This window comes from Amblyomma americanum, chromosome 2 (genome assembly GCF_052857255.1).
Source record: "Amblyomma americanum isolate KBUSLIRL-KWMA chromosome 2, ASM5285725v1, whole genome shotgun sequence".
Lineage (NCBI taxonomy): Eukaryota > Metazoa > Arthropoda > Arachnida > Ixodida > Ixodidae > Amblyomma > Amblyomma americanum.
Genome location: NC_135498.1, coordinates 87,395,256 through 87,413,844, shown reverse-complemented (window position 1 = coordinate 87,413,844; position 18,589 = coordinate 87,395,256). Strand labels below are relative to the sequence as shown.

Genomic DNA, 18,589 nt, shown 5'->3' with positions numbered 1-18,589 from the left:
CACCTCAGTTTTGTCGGCCTGCTTGGCCACTTGCCTCACCATGGCCAGAAGTTCAGGTCTCGATCTCTTTGGCTCCACTGCAAACTTGAGCCCCAGGCTCAGGACTTTCCTGACGTATCCAGGAAACGGGACGCTCTCAGTGGTGTAGATCTGTTGTGCAGTTGTTGCACTCTTCTTCGGCAGCAGCGCACGAAGACCGGGAAGCGTTTGCTGCCAAAGGAAATCTGTGGTGCGGTCGATACACCGTGATAGCTGATGGCATTGATTGCTTGAGGGGACCGGTCCCACGGAAAGCTGCATCCGAAGCTTGAGCTGCTCCCTGTATATTCTCACCCTTTGCTGCCATTCCGCTCTGAGCAACTTGCACAGTTTTCTTCCATGGCTGGCAGACGGCTGGACACCACCCAACAGAGCCAAGACTCCGGGCGGGAGGAAAAACTGAAGGAAAAGGTCGGACTGGATAAGATAGGTGAAGCGAGACAGGAGGAAAAGAAAAGAAAGTTTGCCGTAGTACCGTATCTGCACCAAGTCTGGCATAACTTGAAAAGAATTGGGAAACATGCTGGTGTCGAAGTTGTCTTCTCGGCGCCTAAGCGACTGTCTAGCCTGGTCAAAAAAGTAAATTCAGTAGGAAGGGAACCACGCAGCTGCTTGATAAGGCACGCGAAACAATTCGTGCCTTGCCGGGAAGGGGTCATCTACTCTCTACCTCTGTCATGTGGCAAATGTTACATCGGCCAAACTGGCCGATGTGTTAACGAAATATTAAAGGAGCACCAATATAATATCTCTGGTGTCACTATCACAGGCCACGTAGCAAAACATTGCAGAAACTGCAAAGACAACGAAGATGACGATGACGAGGAAGACAACGACGACTCAAAAACTTGTTTTCCCCTTTACAAGGAATGCTCTGTATTAGGTAAGAACCGCGACTCGCTAACTATGGAAATAATGGAAGCCCACCTGATAGCTAGGACTTCAGATCAGTGTATCAGCACTCCCTCTGTAGCCTTGTCGGATAAGGAAACCCGCTACCTTGATTGTGAATGAAAACTCGTGCCTGCTGTAGGGGTGATATTTTGCACTGATGACTCTTGTATGTTGACACGTGCCTGATGAACTGGCGATGTTTGATATCACGCAAGTCAAGCGTGCTTGTATTCTTTTCCCGGCCACCAGGCCAGTATTTATACTGGCTGGCAGCCAATAAACGTTTTAGTTGTGAGTCAGCGCTGTGTGTTGTGTCTCCTCTTCTTTGTCCCGTCTGTCGCGCTGTTATGGATCATCGTCAGCACCAACTCGCCCAACAACAGGTATTGTCAAACGTAGGCGACCGGCTCTTGACCCGTACGCGCCTCATGTTTCCTCCCGCTGCCTATTTAAGCCATGCGGTGCGCTCCGTTGCCATCAGACGTGCTGACTGATTCGGGCGTTTTCACGTCTTCTGTTAGGCGCTTAGAAAGATACAACCGCGATTTAAACCGGCGGCCTGCTTAGAAGGTGAGTGTCACAACTTTTTATTCCGACGATGTGCTCACAGAGCTGGGAAGTGAAAGCGCCACTGAGTCAGTCGCTCAGCAGTCGCGAATCAAGCCTATTTTTAAACACATTTAACCTTTGGGCGATAGGATATTTTACAGGATGATTACGACTTGAGGCAAGGAGAGTGCAGTAGGAAATGAAGTTCCTTTGCAATTATTCACGTTGTCCTGTTCAACAAGAGAATGTCGTAATCGCTAAACCACCAGTGCTCTTTTATTTGCTTATTTTTGAATTTTTTTGTACATACTGCAGCCCTATTGGGCTATTGCAGGGGTGTGTGTAAACAAAACCACGTAGAGAAACAAGGAGCACAACAATGGCGAGCAGCAGAGACATTGTGAGTAGAGAAAAAAAACATATGCAGAAAAGGCAATACTATTCAATAGCCTCTAAAAACAGTTTAAGGGAAGGGAGAGCGTACAACCAGGTAAAGAATTCCAGAATTCCAGAAAGAAACTTTACATAAATGTGTTCGTACGGGCAAAATAAGGAGTGATATTTAGGCTGTGGTGACTTCTAGTTTTAGATGGTATAGCTGGGATTAGATAATCATTTGAAGAGGTCCGGCAAGAAGAGTTAGCAATACAATGCAGAAATTTTAAAGACTCAGCCCTTCGTCGAGCTGAGAGCAGTTGCAGGCCCAGTGATGAAAGTGCTGCGTAAGGCGAGAAATCCCGATCAAACCTGTGGTATATAAGCGAACGGCTTTTTTTTCTGGACTGCCTCGATTTGGTTAATTCCGCGTTGTTTATGCGGGTTCCAGACAGGAGAGGCGTATTCAAGTAGCGGACGGATTAGCGACTTGCACATTAGTATTTTATTATCTCTAGGAGCAGCTTTTATTGCGCGATGCAGGTATCCTAACTTTTTAAGTGCCTTTGAGGTTATTAAATCTACATGTTTGGACCATGACATGTTCGGTGTAAAAAGAAGACCAAGGTATTTGTATTGATTCACACTCTGGATAGGGGTATTGTTTGTTTTGTAAGTAAATACGGGAGGTGCTGTTCTCTTAGTGAATGTTAATCGTCATTTGCCATGTGTCGCGCCAAGAGCTAAATTCTGAGAATGATTTCTTCAGGTGTAAGTGGTCATCGAGGCATGTAATTTTGTGATATAACACGCAGTCATCAGCATACAGACGTAGTTTAGAGGTGATGTCACAAGCTAAGTCGTTAATAAAAATCAAGAAAAACAAGGGACCCAATACAGAACCACGTGGAACTCCTGAGGGCACGTCTGCTATTCTAGAATTACTTCCGTTGAAAGACACAAATTGAGAACGATTAGAAAAAAAATTTGAAATCCAGTTGAGAAGGTGGGGGTTTTTCAGGATGGCGTTAAGTTTATACACTAGTTTCGAGTGGATCACTGTATCGAACGCCTTCGAAAAATCAAAGAATATTGCGTCTATTTGATTGCCCGCATCCAGGTTATTGCAAATATTATGAGTGAATTCATTAAGTTGTGCCAAAGTGCTGAAACCGCGTTTGAAGCCATGCTGAGCATTCGTTAATAAATGATGTGATTTCAAGTATTCCATAATGTGTTTGTAGATGATGTGCTCTAAAATTTTACATGCAAGAGAGGCTAGATAGATTGGTCTATAATTGGATATTGTTTGCTTGTCACCGCTCTTGAATAAAGGGACAACTTGAGCCATTTTCCAGGATGAAGGAACTGTACAGGAAGCTAGAAACACGCGAAATATTACAACAAGGTATCGACATGTTCATAATGAGTAGCGTACAAAAAACAAGTTCGGGATGCCATCAGGTCCCGCAGACTTCTTTGTGTAAAGTTTAAATATTAGGTTTATAGAATGGCATAGTTTTTACAACATGTGAAGGACAAAATTTTACAGCACCCAAACAAATATTGCGCACTTGAAGGTTCAATTTCGACAATATTCTCGGCATCGGTATATTTGTCTCAGAAATATTAGAAAAATAATTTTCAAATCTACTTGTGTAAATATCCTTCGACTTCTTAAGGTTAAGTAATCGCGGAGTTTTCCGTGGTTGTTACAGGTTATGATCTCCGGTTCTTCCTTCAACGGATTCTCGGGCGCTTGGAATCTCAATCTGATGTGATGACTGCCAGAACATAAGTTCATCTTCGATCTTATGCAGGTTTTAAATTTCAATATAGGCTTCTTCTAATTACCCACCGTGGTGGCTCAGTAGTTAGGGTGCTCGGCTACTGGTATGGAGTACCCTGGTTCGAACCCGACCTCGGCAGCGGCGTTTCGACGAATGTGAAACGCAATGGCGCCCGTATGCTTTGCGATGTCAGTGCAGGTTAAAGATCCCCAGGTGGTCGAAATTATTCCGGAGCCCTTCACTACGGCACTTCTTCCTTCCTTCCTTCTTTTACTTCTCCTTTATCCCTTTCGTTACGGCGCGGTTCAGGTGTCCGCCGAGATGTGACAGATACTGCGCTATTCCCAAAAACCATTTTTATTTTTTTTTGCTGCTAATTAGCGCTCTGCATCACTAGATGCTCAGCTCTGCTTATGAGCTCTACTCTACGTTCCTTGATGTTCAGCAGAGTTTGACAGGTCAGAGCACGCTGCGCTGGAGGTGTGTCTGCGACAGTAATGGTGACTAGACATTTTTTCCGGCTAATCCCCTGCGTTAGCCACAGCGGGGCTGACGGATAAAGAAGACAGTGCCTTAGCAAGAAAACAATACAAAAAACTAAGAGGCAGTAAATGGGCGGCTGCGCAGTAGAAAATATTTCAACACGTGTTGATACAGCAGTCTCTTCGGTTGCGGCATTGCGGGATAGCCAAGATGACCTGGATAACAGGTCACGAAGGAACGGTTTAATAATCTATGGCCTTCCGGATGCACAGGAAGAAACATAGACAGAATGAGAGGCAACAGTCGTTTCATTTCCTTCAGAGAAACTAAACATTTCGGTTAGTTCGCAGTTTATAGAAAGAGCGCACCGGCTAGGACAGCACGAACCAGAAGGCACGGCCGTTGATTGTCAAATTCTTCTCATTTAAGCACAAACACGGAGTGCTTGATGATGCTCGTAAACTAAAAATACAGAATTTATTATCCCCCAAGATTACTCAAAAAAGTAAGAATTGCTCCAAAAAAATGTTATTTCAGTTAGCACGCGACCGTAGTGGCTCATTTAAATTGCACTTTAACAAGCTGACCATGTAAAATGGAGTTTTCATTTATGACAGTACGAATGATAAAGTAACCAGTATGGGCCAAGAGCCACCACGAAATGCTCCAGTAAAAAGGTTGCAGCCAGCAAATGACTTGAAGGTTATTGTCATCAATTGCTGTAGTCTTAAAAACAAAAAATGATGACTTTGCTGCACTCTTAGATTTGGTTAACCCACACGTAGTTATGGGTACTGAATCCTGGTTAGACAGCACTATAAGCGACTACTAGATATTTTCATCTAATTACGCAGTTTATTGAAAGGACCGTAACGCACACGGCGGTGGTGTTTTAGTCATTGTAGAGAGCAGTTTGAGCAGCATACATATTAATGTCTAAAGCAAGTCATATGAGGCAGTCTGGTTCAAGGTTGTTCTAAACAATGGTACCTCGATGGCATTTGGATTTTACAGGCCACGCCACCTGGTTCCAACACTCTCCAACCCTTATTCCAGTTAAGCGTTATATTATTATTCTTAAATGCAACGTGTATTGTTCTCGGCGGTGATTTCAACTTACCGAACATAGATTGGCTCTGTCTTCGGCCGACAATCAACACTCGTTCGCCTGTTTACTCTGCCTTTCTTGTAATGATCAACGCGCATTCCCTGTTTCAATTTGTAGAAGGTCCTACGAGAATAACCTCAACTGGTGCAACTCTGTTGGATTTATTGTTTTGCTCCGACCGCACGATTATTGCTTCTGTAGATTTAATACCCGGTATAAGTGACCATGAAGTTGTTGTTGCAAGCCTTCCTTGCATTGCAAGCCGTCGCCGCTGTCCGCCACCGTGACTGGTATTCCACTGTGACCGAGCAGATTGCTCTTCACTATCTAGAGAATTAGACGCATTCCAGCCCGATTTTAGACAACGCACGTCTTTCCTTGACGTAAACACGGCGTGGCATCTACTGAAAACCAAACTTTTATCACTAACAAAGTCGTTGGTACCGTCTCGTGCTATCTCTTCCAGACGCCGTACCGATAAGGCTTGAATTTACAGGAACGTACGGGCCTTGATAAAAAGGAGACACCGCTTGCACCGCTTGTACTGCAAATCGCCGAAACCTGAGCTGCGTGGCAAGATGAAAGAACTCAATAAAGAGATAGCAAATGAAATGTTCAAGGCAGAAAGTACCTATCTGGGCGTTCTGGGTGAAAATTAAAGACCAACCCGAAAGAAGTGTGGATGTACGTCAGAAACAAGCAAGGAGCAAAGGATGCTATTCAGAATATTGTAGTTGACAATAATTATGTAGAAGACCTGAAAGGAAAAGCTGAACAGTTTAATAGCTATTTCGAATCTGTGTACTTACAGTGCAATCCCCAGGCTAGTGGCATACAAACACTGCAGAATTTTTCACAAATGAACGAAATATCCTCTTCAGAACAGGGCATAACAACACTACTGAAAAGTGAACGAGAACTCTGCACCCGGTCCAGATCATACTTCGAATTACATAATAAAAAACTGTGCCGCGTCAATTGTCCTATTCCTGATGACTCTCTTTCAGAAATCATTTCATATCGGTCCCTTAGCAGATGATTGGAAAACTGCTAATGTGGTTCCTGTTTTCAAAAGTGTTCACAAAAAATAATCCAGGAACTATAGACCAGTGTCCCTTACCAGTGTTTCATGCAAAGCACTAGAACACAATATTTACTCCAACTGAGTGGCTGATCTCCAAAAAAACAATTTTTCTGCCCACCACAGCATGGTTTCAGGAGGTAACTTTTCTTCGACACCCAATTAATTGAGATTTCTCATGACATAGCGCTTTCAATTAATAATGGTAAGCAGGCAGATTGTATCTTTTCAGATTTCCAGAAGGGGTTTGACTCTGCAGCACATAATTTGTTAATGGTAAAATTGTCTGCGCTGAATCTTCCCTCTGATCTTTTACGTTGGATTGAGGCCTATTTAACTGACCCAAAACAGTGTGTAGTGCTTAACGAAAGGAGTTCATTGCATAAAGCAGTCCTCTCACGTGTCCCCCAGAGATCTTTCCAGGGGCCCCTTCTTTTTTGATATTTATTATTAACGTATGATAACATTTATCGTGTCATATCAGATTGTGTGCTGATGATTGTTGTCTTTACCGTGAAATTAATGGCTCACATGATAGCGAACAATTACACAGTGACCTCGACTCTATGTTACTGTGACGCAGAATGTGGAAAATGACACTGAATCTTACCAAATGCAAATTTGTCCAGTTTACTAAAAAAACATCATGTCCTGCATAGTACATATTCGCCAGAAGGGGAAAATCTGTAGATAGAATCAAGTTATGAGTACGTAGGTGTTTTGTTTTAGAATGCCTTCTCCTGGAATGAACATATAGACTACATTGCAGCTAAGGCTGTCCGTGTCCTTAACTTCTTAAAACGGAATTTCAAGCAAGCCCCTGCAAGAGTAAAAGAAACAGTTTACTTTTCAAACGTGCGCCCAATATTGGAATACGGATGCTCGGCATGGGATCCTGCCACAGAAATATGTATTGCCGACTTACAGCGCATACAAAAGCGTGCAGCGCGATTTGTCTGCTCAAATTTTAATTTCACCCAAAGCTCATCTGACATAATAATCAATCTGGGCTATCCCCTCCTGCAAGAAAGTAGGCAATACATACGCCTAAAGCTATTCTATAAAATTTATTCAGGTGCAACGGGCATAAGGAAAGAAACATATATACTTGATCCTACCTACAGATTCGCCAGAATAGATCACTCATTAAAAGTTCGTGAATACAAGTGTCGAATCAACATTTTCAAATATGCGTTTTCCCCAAATACAGTTCATTATTGCAATGCTTTGCCGGAGCATATTGTGTCTGTGCCGACCTCTAGCAATCATGGTGCTCTTGCCGAATTTTTGTTTACTAAGTGTGTAAAATTTTCTTCGCACGCTTTGTATACAAAACTGTAGTTTTTGTATCCAGTTCTTGTATATAGGTTGTTTTGAACATTTTTTTCTTGTTTGAATACGTTGTGTATCTTGCGTTATCTTTTGAACATAGCGTTACACTTATTGTTGCTGAATTGTGCTACCTGCACCTTTTATCTCTGTCCCCCCCCACCTCCTACAAAAATGCCCGTTTCAGGGCGCTGTGTGTATCTGAATAAATAAATAAATAAATAAATAAATAAATAAATAAAGACTGTTTGTTCTTGAAGCTAACACTGAACGTATTTAAATGGTATGTAACTTGTTTCCCCGCTTAAATACTGAAGAAACCATTACATCAGACTAAGCTAAACGGCACAATAACAAAGCAAACTTATTGACCAAATTCGCAACCGTGTGCGCGTTTGCGGAACATTTGCTTTCTTGCATAAGCTCCCCGGTGGCTTAAGGACTGTGGCATTTGGCTGCCAAGCACCAGGCCAATGTATCAAATCCCCACTACGGAAACCGCCTTTCGACGGTGGTGAAGGGACAAAGCATCCACGTGCTGCGCGAAGTCAGCTCACGTTGAATATCCGCAAGGGGTTGATATTATTAGGGAGCCCTCGACTGCGGCATGCCCCAAAACACTGTGTGACTCTGGGAATATTTTACCGTGGCTTAAGTGGCTGTGCTTGCTTGCTTCCCTGGTATGCCCGTGAGATGCATCATCACAAATCAGGTGAATGCAGAAGATTTACTTGTAATTTCGAGGCGCGTACATCAAAGCCTGTTTTAGTCATCTGAGCAAAAACTGGTTGAAAAGACGGAACAAAAAGCAAGCAAGGAGTTTAGGTGGAACGGAGCTCCCGTTTTACAGTGTTAAAACACGAGCTGCCGGACGAGACATGGGGGTCATTTTCACTGTTCTCGCCATTTTTGCACTTTCCTTTTCTTCGGCAGGCACCCCGAAAATATGTTCGGCATGTTTCCCTGTATACTTTTCCTGGCCGCATTCGCCTACGCAATGGGCACCACGCCGCCGTCCTTTGGTCTACTTCGGATGCTTATCAACAAGTGTAAGTTGTTTCTGACTCGGGAGTTCAGGAGATCTGAAAGAACGGAGAACTGCCGGTATCGCTAGAACAGTGTTTGTCTAAAGCCAGCTACAAGGAACGTATCCACGTTAAAATTAGAACTTTGCTTTATGTCTGACATAATTTTTTATTTATTATTTTTATTTATTTATAGATACTGATATTTAGTACTGATCATAGCAGGATGGTAAAAAAACATTATACAAGCATATCAACACTCAATTTCATAACATTTGCAGGCACTTTTCAAACATCAATAAAGAATTATGATTAACAGTCTCGCTATTATGTTTATTCCATTCAGTAATTGTCCTCGAAAAAAAAAGAATATTTAAAGCAATTATTTCGTGCGTTCAAAGAGGTTATTGTTAGTGCATGAGCTTAAAGAAAAGCTTTAATCGACAAACACGATTACGCTCAACAACTGGGGGTAAAGCACTTCACATCAGGAGCTCACTTACAGATGCACGGCCATATGAGTTAAAAATAAATCTAACTACTTTATGCTGTATTCGCTCTGATTTCTGAATGTTTGTTACCGTGAAAGGGTCCCAGATGATTACAGCATATTCTAGTAACGGACGAATGAGGGATTTGTATGCCAAAGATGAACACTAGGTGGGGATGACTTTAACGCTTATATATATATATATATATATATATATATATATATATATATATATATATATATATATATATATATATATATATATATATATATATATCAGTGTCTCTAACAACAGATGAGACCACAGAGCTGGCCTAGTCGTTTGAGCACCCGCCTCGCACACTGTAGGTGCGGAGCACGATCCCCAGTGCCACCTGGTACGCACCGGTGATGCAGTCAGTGCAGGCATTCTCCTGACTAGTACTCGGCTTCTTTACGTTGAAATACTTTGGTATTGGAATCTTTGACCCCACCTTGGGTAGACAAAAGACCTTGTGTCATGGTACTCTCTGGCCACAGATGTCCTTGTGCGATAAAAAATCATATCATCATCTACCAACGGATAGGAATGTGACAAATACGCGGTATATTGTGTTTACTTTGAAAAAGAGGGAAAGGATTGTACATTTCTTCAAGTAGAAAACTCATCCTGGGCGATGCTGGTGACCCTTCCCTTCCTCTGCATGGTATTCCGAGGAAAGCCTGGACGAGAACGGTCGTGGTAGGCCGGAAGGGAGAGAGTTCAGGAGGGGGACGTCTAGGGCGACGGAGAGGAAAGCGGATTCCCTCACAACTTCTTCTTTTCCCTGCCAACAACGGCTTGCTGCAGTCTAGATATTTTTACAATGAATGTAGCATCTAGATGGCAGCTGAAAGATTTTCGTACATCGTACTCAAGATTAAAAGGTCTATTAAAGTAGACGGCCAAAAAGGGACGTTCGTTCATATGGTGGATCGCTAAGAACGCACTGACACCAACGACGCTTACGTGAAGCCCAATTCATCTCACTCAAATACCGTCCACGGTAAGACGCTGAAAGAACGGCAGCAAAACGGTATTTTGGTGGTGTTGAAGTAATTTGCTGATTTTTCCCTCGCAAAGAACAATATTTGACAAAATGCAATTAAACACACTGGCACATATTTCTATTTCTTCTAGGAAGGTTCAACTGTATTTAATTTCATTTTGACCACACACAGTCAGCCTCCAAAAACGCTAGACAGCTTCAGGTACACTGACTGGCGTTCTTTGGAAGACGCCGATAAAACCCGCGAAGCTTCAGCGTGCACAGCCCGTGATTCGACTTAAGTAGCGCTCATGTAATCGAAAGGACTTTGTTGAACTTGCAAAGACCAAACTCAATTTACAAGGAGCCCCATAAAAAAAAGCTGTGCCTTAATGCAGACGCGTTGCAATGCCGAATGGGTCCATTTCTTTCGCTATTAGTCGATGGACAAGAGGTGGTACCTCATTCTCTAGGTAGTATATGCAAGAAAAGCAGAGGTTGCCATGACTTGTGGAATGTTGGTAGTGCATGCACGGCGTTCCTTCGTTTGCGATACCAATATTTCGGGGGAATATGTCGGTGCCCATCTCACCTGTGACGCAAAGATAAGAGTGCAGGAAATACTGTTTTACATACAGTGCTGACGATATCTTTCCCTCGACTCTCGTCGTCAAGAGACGGTCACGATTGACTTTTCTCTATCACTGACACGGCCTCTTCAGCTTGACGAAATATAAAAATACATATAAAGCAATCCTGCCTAGAAGCCAGCGAAGCCTGTCACAGACAGCGTTCATGTTCTCATAAGTAGTATCGAAGGAAAAAAAAGATTTTCTGTGTTTTCGTTCTTGCAGTTGAGTTTAAGCCCCAGCACTGCGGTGATATCCTGCGAGCCGGAGGCGCCACGAGTGGAGTGTACACCTTGTTCCATGACGCAGCTGGGCCCTGGGGACAGAGAGTGTACTGCGACATGGACACAGACGGCGGAGGCTGGACGGTGAGGATAGCCGTTATGAGAGTGTTATTCGGAATGTCGCTCTCCACCGGCATACCGTTTCTTCGCTCTTGCTGCAGCTGTCGCTATGTCAGCCAGACTTGTGCTCAGGTGCTAGTGTGGTATTTTACCTGAACCTAAGGCTGCAAATACTACGCATTAGCGGCCGATTGAGACTTTCTAAAATTTTTGCACAACAGCTGGGCCACTCCTGCTTATGAAAGACAACAAAGTTTTAGCTTAATAAAGGAGAAATTTATTTCATTTTCTGCTGTAGGAATTGCGGTTCATAACACATATTGTTGGTTCTAGTGAACTGAGCAAGAAGTGCTTGCATAAAAAAGAACTTTTTTCGACTTGTGGCAAGAAGACTCCGGAGAACGAAGAGTCAGCACAAACTCTGACGTTATCTACTGCAGAAGTCCTCCTTCGATCAATGCGTGCAACTGTAACATAAGTTTGATTGGGACGGGATTTTGACGGTGAGTTGTCAGGCCCAGTTTCTGCGCGAATTTGGCATGGACAATGGGGCAGGTAGTCCGACAGCTCAGAATGATATTGTGGATTAGGCAGTTCCGGCAGTTCCAGCGTGCAGACAGTGTCTGATTGTGGACCTCCAAACCACAGTGCCAATATAATAGAGAAAATTCACCGCGGCAACTGTAGATTGCTCACAATGCTGTGGGCTGCTCACGAAATTTGGAAAATCTCACATCGATGCGCTAACAAATATTATCAGGCAGAGAAGAAAAATGCCCAATGAGAAGCAATTTTGCAATATTCAAGAGTCAGGAGGCACAGCTATGCAACTCACCATCGCAGCGCTGTTTAATTCCATCTAATCCGAACATTGCCAGAGCAAATATGTAAGGAAAAAAAAAGCGTCGAAGAACTGAAAACTGGGCGAGTTAGTGCTTACTGAAGAAGTAAAAAGCAGCGCAGCGACGACAGACAAGAACGAAGAAAGCGCTTGTGTCACGGATCTCCCCAGAGAACACTCGGACCGAAAGAATGGACTAGGCGACAGGTGCACCCACACCAACGCACATTTAATACACCCTACGTGACACACACACACACTAGCATACAAAACTGACTAAACTAACACTAAACACAAAGACTATAAATACACACGACCTGGCAACACTGCTACGAGCGTCTACTACTAGCGTTCTGCTGTTAGCGTTCGGCGTTCGGGCTCACCGGCTGGTTCGGTGCGGCTGCGGCGTTGTATGGATCCAAAAGCCGGCGTCGAGGCGGCGTTCGACGTGCTTGGGCTGGCGTCGCTGGAGGCGTCGGTGGCTGCGTCGCATAAGCTCCCGGTCCAAGTGCCCGTGTAGGTCATGCCGGTGTTGTTGGGGGCACCACCCGGATGGGTGGCAACCGCGCTGGAGACACCCGTGGCCGTAGCAGGTGGTAGCGTCCCCCGTTAACTCCCCGGAACGGGCTCACGAACGGCAGGAACTTCACGTTGCGAAGCCGTAGAACGCGAGCTCACCGGAGCAGTAGCCGGCGTCGCTCTCTTCTAGTCGAAGTGTCCCTGACCCGCCGGATCCTCCGCTTCTCTGTTCCCCCCCCCCCCCCATGCCTCGCTCTCTCTCGCCCTTTTATAGCTTTGGCATTAGTCCACGTAAGCCTTGTCGTCGTCTTCTCTTCTCCACCAGTCATCTCCCTCCCCCTAACCGAATGCTTCACCACCAATCATCTCTCTCCACCTCACCGAATGCTTCTTCATCTTATTTAGTCATAGGTTAATCCACATCGTCTTCTTCACAACTCTTTTCTTCATAATTTTATTTTTGCACCCTATTATATGTGACAAGGACCCCTCTCTGAAAGGTTTTTTCATGAAAAACTGCTCACGTCATACTAATGTTCAAGCCATCCAGCCAACCGACTATCTTCTATGGCGATTCCGGACCCAGCACACAACACACTGCAGATGTCCAGCACACACCAAAAGTGCACCACTAACAGAGCACACCAAATTGCAATTTCGGAACACTAACACACCACTGCCGTTGTCTGTACGGTGTCCTTAATAAACATGGTAATGGCCACAACACACTCCCTTGTATAATAACATAACAATAGTAACTACAACAAGAAATCAACAATAACAACAACAACGACGATAGATCCTATAAATACCTAGAGCTGCTTAGTTGGCTCTGTTTGTATACACGTATAATTTGTAACATATGACCTACGTTTGGCTGGCCTATCCGAAAACATATTCCCCTTGATTTGGAGTAGAGCTGTGACCGTCTGTCTTCATTTACGTTGGGCTTCATTAGTACCTCATCCCCTCCTGCATTTTTGTTCCGACTGCACGTGGGCACCTAGGCAGGCAACATACCCTGTCTCCTTGGCCACTACCGAGCATGCTACCTTGGGGGCGTACCGTGCGGCACCCCTTTCTTCATACTTCAGCATATTTACATGAAAAACCTTCTTAGTGTCATCCTTAAATAATTCATAATCCATGTCCTTTTTCTTCCGCGTCACAAGGTACGGATCCTTCCATTGCATCAGTAACTTATTATGATCCGTGGGTAGGAGGATGAGAACCCTATCACCCGGATTCAGATTCCTGTGAATGGCTTTCTTTTCATAATATCCCTTATAGCGTTCGCGCGCCCTTTCCAGGCCTTGATGTGCAAGCCTGCATGTTTCCTTCAACCTGTCCCGCAACTCAAAAGGTACGTGTATGTTGTCTTGAGATTTGATGCAATTTTTTTATTAGCCCACAGCTCCTTGAGTATTGTCAGTGGACTTTTAACGGCTCTCCCATATAACATCTCGAAAGGCGAGAAACCAAGACTCGTTTGCGGTACTTCGCCGTAAGCGAACAAAAGAGGAGGGAGATATCTATCTCAATCAGTAGGTCTCTCTTGGCAGGATTTTCTTGAAGGGGTCTACAAGCACATTACACATGGGATGGTAAGGCGTCGTAAGTAACTGCCTTACTGACAAAAGGCGCTTAACCTCCTTCATTAGTTCTGATGTGAAGTTCGAGCCCCGGTCACTCAAAATTTTCCTCGGGAATCCAAAACGTGAGAACATCTCCACAAGACCCTCCGCCATTTGGATACTGTCAGTAGCCCTCAATGGATTAGCGTCAGGATTACGAGTGGCCATGTCAACCAGAGTAAGCACATATCTATTGCCTTTTACGGATACTGTAGAGATTGGCCCACAATGTCATTAGCCACTCGTTGAAACATCACGTCGACGGCTGGCATCTTGCTCTGACGTACGGGATCAGGTCTTCCCTTCAGAACTGTGCGCTGGCACATGTCACATGAGCGAACAAAGCACTTAACGTCACTTTGAACAGCCGGCCAAAAGAACTCCTCGGTGATCCTAAACACCGTTTTTTGAACCTACTGGTGTCCGGCCATAATGGCGTCATGTCCTAAGCGTAACACGGTCTCCCTCATACCTTTCGGTAACACCAGCAGTTGGACCCGCCTTTTGAACTAAATATGCATTCCCTGTACAGAAGTCCATTTACCAAATGATATTCGAGTGACGCACGACTCTTCATTCTTTTCACTTTTTTTCCTACTCTTTCGAAGCAGGCCTTCAAACTAGCGTCTTCTCATTGCATAATTGCAATTTCGCCCAGTGTTACGCTCAGGCACATCGTAACAGGAGTAGAGAGCGGACGCTGCGTTGCTCGGGCTGTCGCTTGAGCTCTTGTCTCCACTGGCGACGATAAACTGACTGCACCCGTCTGAGCTGTCGCGGGCCTTTTCTCCTCTAGGCGTTCTTCAACGTCGAGCATCCTCCACTCGGGATCGGGGTCCTGGACACTTCTTGCACCAGTAATGTTTCCCAGGATGAGATCGTAGATGGGCTGCTCTACTATTTGGCCACTGCCTGTCCAGTATAATATGGCGTGGACAATATAATCCTGGCTTCGGGAAGGTACCTTACTGTGCTATCTACAAAACTGACGGCCGACGCTTCTCCTGTAAAATCGTCGTCCTTCACCAGGCTTCTCCGAACCAAAACTGTGTTGGCTCCGCTGTCCCTAAGAACCAATATAGGACGGTCCCCTGTTTGTCCAACCATCAGCGGCATTGCTCCTTTCGACTTGGGTGTTCCATTCACCACTCCATTTCCCAGCTGCGTTTGCTCTTCTTTTAGCTGTGGAACTTCAGGAGGTGTGACAAGCTCTGCCCGAGAGTCGACAACGGATGCGGCTCGGACCTGCGTTCTGTATCGGCAGTCATCCATAGTATGACACCTCCTCTTACAACCTTGACACACAACCTGTTTCTTTTGGGCAACGCTACTAGTCCGACAGTGAACTGCACGGTATCCCACCTTGCCGCAGAGCTTTGCCCCAAAATCGCCCCAGAGCTATCCACTCGAATCGTTGCAGATATGCGTCCAAAGCATCTCTCTTGTCATCAAAAGGAGCCATCAGCTTTCTTGGACAAACTCTAGCCTGTCTAGGAGATTCTGTGTCCGTTAAGGAACGCTGATCACTGTTCGTTATCTCCTGATATCCTCCCGCGACATGCGCCTGTTTCCACAAAATAAACTCCTTCTCCCGTTTTAACCTTATTTTCTCCTGTTCTGCCTCGCGAGCTCTTCTAGCTTCTCGCTCTGCTGCCTCGCGAGCTCGTTTCTCGCTCTTCTGCCTCGCGAGCGCCTGCGCACGCTTGCGCCCTTTCCTTTCTCTGCCTATCTGCCTCCTCTTTCTGCCTCCTTCCCTCCTCCTCACAGAGACGCATCGCCTCTTCCTTGTTTAACCCTAGCATGAGCGCCAGTTCTAACGTTTTTGCCAAATCAATACTTTCTGCCGTCGAGAGATCCTAAAAATTCGAGACAAAGCAAAAAGAAAAAGCAAATGAATCCTGGCACAGGCTCGCCACTTATCTTTGTCACGGATCTCTCCGGAGGTCACTAGGTCCGAAAGGATGGACTAGGCGACAGTTCTACCCACACAGACGCATCTTTAATGCACCCTATGTGACACACACACTAGCACACAAAACTGACAAAACTAACACAAAACACAGACTATAAATACACACGACCGGGAACACTGCTACCAGCGTCTACTACTGGCGTTCTACTATTAGCGGTCGGCGTTCGTGCTCACGGTTGGTTCGGTGCGGCTGCGGCGTTGTATGGGTCCAGTAGCCGGCGTGGAGGCGTTCGACGTGTTTGGGCTGGCGTCGCTGGCGGCGTCGCTGGCTGCGTCGCAGAAGCTCCCGGCCCAAGCGCCCGTGGAGGTGATGTCGGTGTTGTTGGCGCTGGGAGCACCACCCCTATGGGTGGCAACAATGCTGAATACACCCCTGGCCGTAACAGGTGGTAGCGTCCTCAGTGAACTTCCCGGAACGGTCTCAGCAACGGCAGGAACTCCACGATGCGAAGCCGCAGAACGCGAGCTCACCGGAGAAGCAGCCGGCGCCGCTCTCTTCCAGCCGAAGAAGCGTCCCTGACCCGCCGGATCCTCCGCTTCTCTGTTCTTCACTCCCGGGCCTCGCTCTTCCTCGCCCTTTTATAGCCTTGGCGTTAGTACACGTAATCCTTGTCGTCGTGTTCTCCTTCTTCTCTTCTCCACCAATCATCTCTCTCCACCTCACCGAATGCTTCTTGTTCATCTTCACAAGGGTGGAAACTTGAGCGAGTCGGTAACGATGATCCATGGTATATGGGGAGCGCAAAAACGGCACAAGCGACAAAGAAAGAGAAAGAAAGATTTTTTATAATTGCTAAACTTTTATCTCCGCTCCACTTTTATCAACTGGAAAGGCGATGCTCACATTCAGAAACAGGAAATATGCATTGGGTCTTGTCTGGCCCCTGTACTTAGTGACCTGTATTTGGCTCATCTTGACAGGAGTCTCCAAGAGAGGCTTGCCAGCCCTCATGTAGTCATGATTTTCCGTTTTGTTGACGATTTCCTTTTTCTGGTTGAATGTACGCCATCGTGCTTAGAGCATGTTGCATCCGGTATTTTAGCTAATGTACAAGAGTGTTTTTCACCGCTGCTATTGACTAACGAAATGCCTACCAACAACAAAATTTGCTTCCTCGATATCCGGTTTAAATTCCTAGAAAACCACGTGTGTTGGAGCTATTTACCTCGAGCCAACAAACCTTTACTTCCCTACACATCTGCCCATTCAAAACTCGTTAAAAGAGGCATTATTAATTCATGCTTGAACAACGCTCTTGAAAAGTCATGCCCCCATCTCGTAAGCGAGAGCTTTCACGAACAAATCGCAAGGTTCCATGATGCAGGCTACCCAGCTGATATTTGTGTTTCAGTCGCTGAACGAATACTGAAGAAGCGCCAGGAGAGTCTACTACTGTCCGGGCCCTCGGAAAGAAAGGAGAAAATTGCTGTTATTCCTTACATCTATTGCCTGTCCCATAACCTCAAGAAAATTGGAACAGAAGCTAATGTTCGTGTCGTTTTTTCTGCCCCTGACAAACTAAGAGCGCTATCCAAAAAAAAACTTTGCCCGCCGATAAACGTCCCCAAAAGATGCAGTGCACCATTCAGCACAGACAGAAATTCGTGAAATGCACTGAAGGCATTGTTTACGACATCCCTCTCTCTTGTGGCAAACGGTATGTTGGTCAGTCTGGTCGGTGCTTAAATGAGAGACTTCGCGAATACAATAATAATTTAAAAACATTTACTAATAATTTAAAAACGCATTTTTTAATGGACTCAGTCTCGGAACTTTACGGACAAAGATTGTAGTACGCGTTTTGTACAAGAAAACGCCGACATAAATTAATAAAACCTAAAGTGTCACAAAAACAGAGTATATTTAAGAGCCACGGTCTTCGACAATTCTTGGTTTACTCCGCTTTTACGTATTCCGTTTTAAACCGTACCATGGTTCACGTATTTCGCCGTGAAGCACTAATAGAGTAATGATATCAAATGGAGAAATAAATAGTGCACAGTCAACACAGGAAATTAGAAAGATGAACAGTTATACAGTGAAACATTAGACACGAAACACGGGAGAATAAAGATGCCCTTGCAAAAATTTACATGAACGTCAATTTGGAATCAGATGCACACAGAATTAGACAGCTATAGAAAATGAAAAAGCACGAAAAAGAAATTGCGCAGTCGCGGGAATCAAATACGGTGGAGTAGACCACTGCAATCCTTATTAACCAATATGTTTGATAAAATTAAAAGCTTGCTATTAGTTAATTATACATGACGAGAATATGACCCAGTTTAAAGCTCAACAACGAACAAGGAGGGCTTGAAATCGTCAACTCTTTCGGAATACGTTCTTCCCTTGATTTCCTAGTGAATACTGAACGCCACGCTTGGTCATCATCAGTCTGACTATGCCTACTGCGGGACAGAGGCATCACCTACAACTCTCCATTTAACCCTTTCGAATTCAAGCTGTGGCGACCTTA

General features: G+C 44.9%; 1 protein-coding gene across 1 annotated transcript in view; it reads left to right on the top strand.

Annotated features, from left to right (window-relative positions):
- The first annotated feature begins 965 nt into the window (after positions 1–965).
- LOC144121558 (angiopoietin-2-like) overlaps positions 966–18,589 on the top strand; it is a 45,813-nt gene continuing 28,189 nt past the window's right edge. The window contains exons 1-3 of the mRNA XM_077654830.1: positions 966–1,503; positions 8,582–8,697; positions 11,025–11,167. Coding sequence (XP_077510956.1) covers positions 8,595–8,697; positions 11,025–11,167 — 246 coding nt within the window. The 5' untranslated portion in view covers positions 966–1,503; positions 8,582–8,594. The remainder of the gene's footprint in view (positions 1,504–8,581; positions 8,698–11,024; positions 11,168–18,589) is intronic.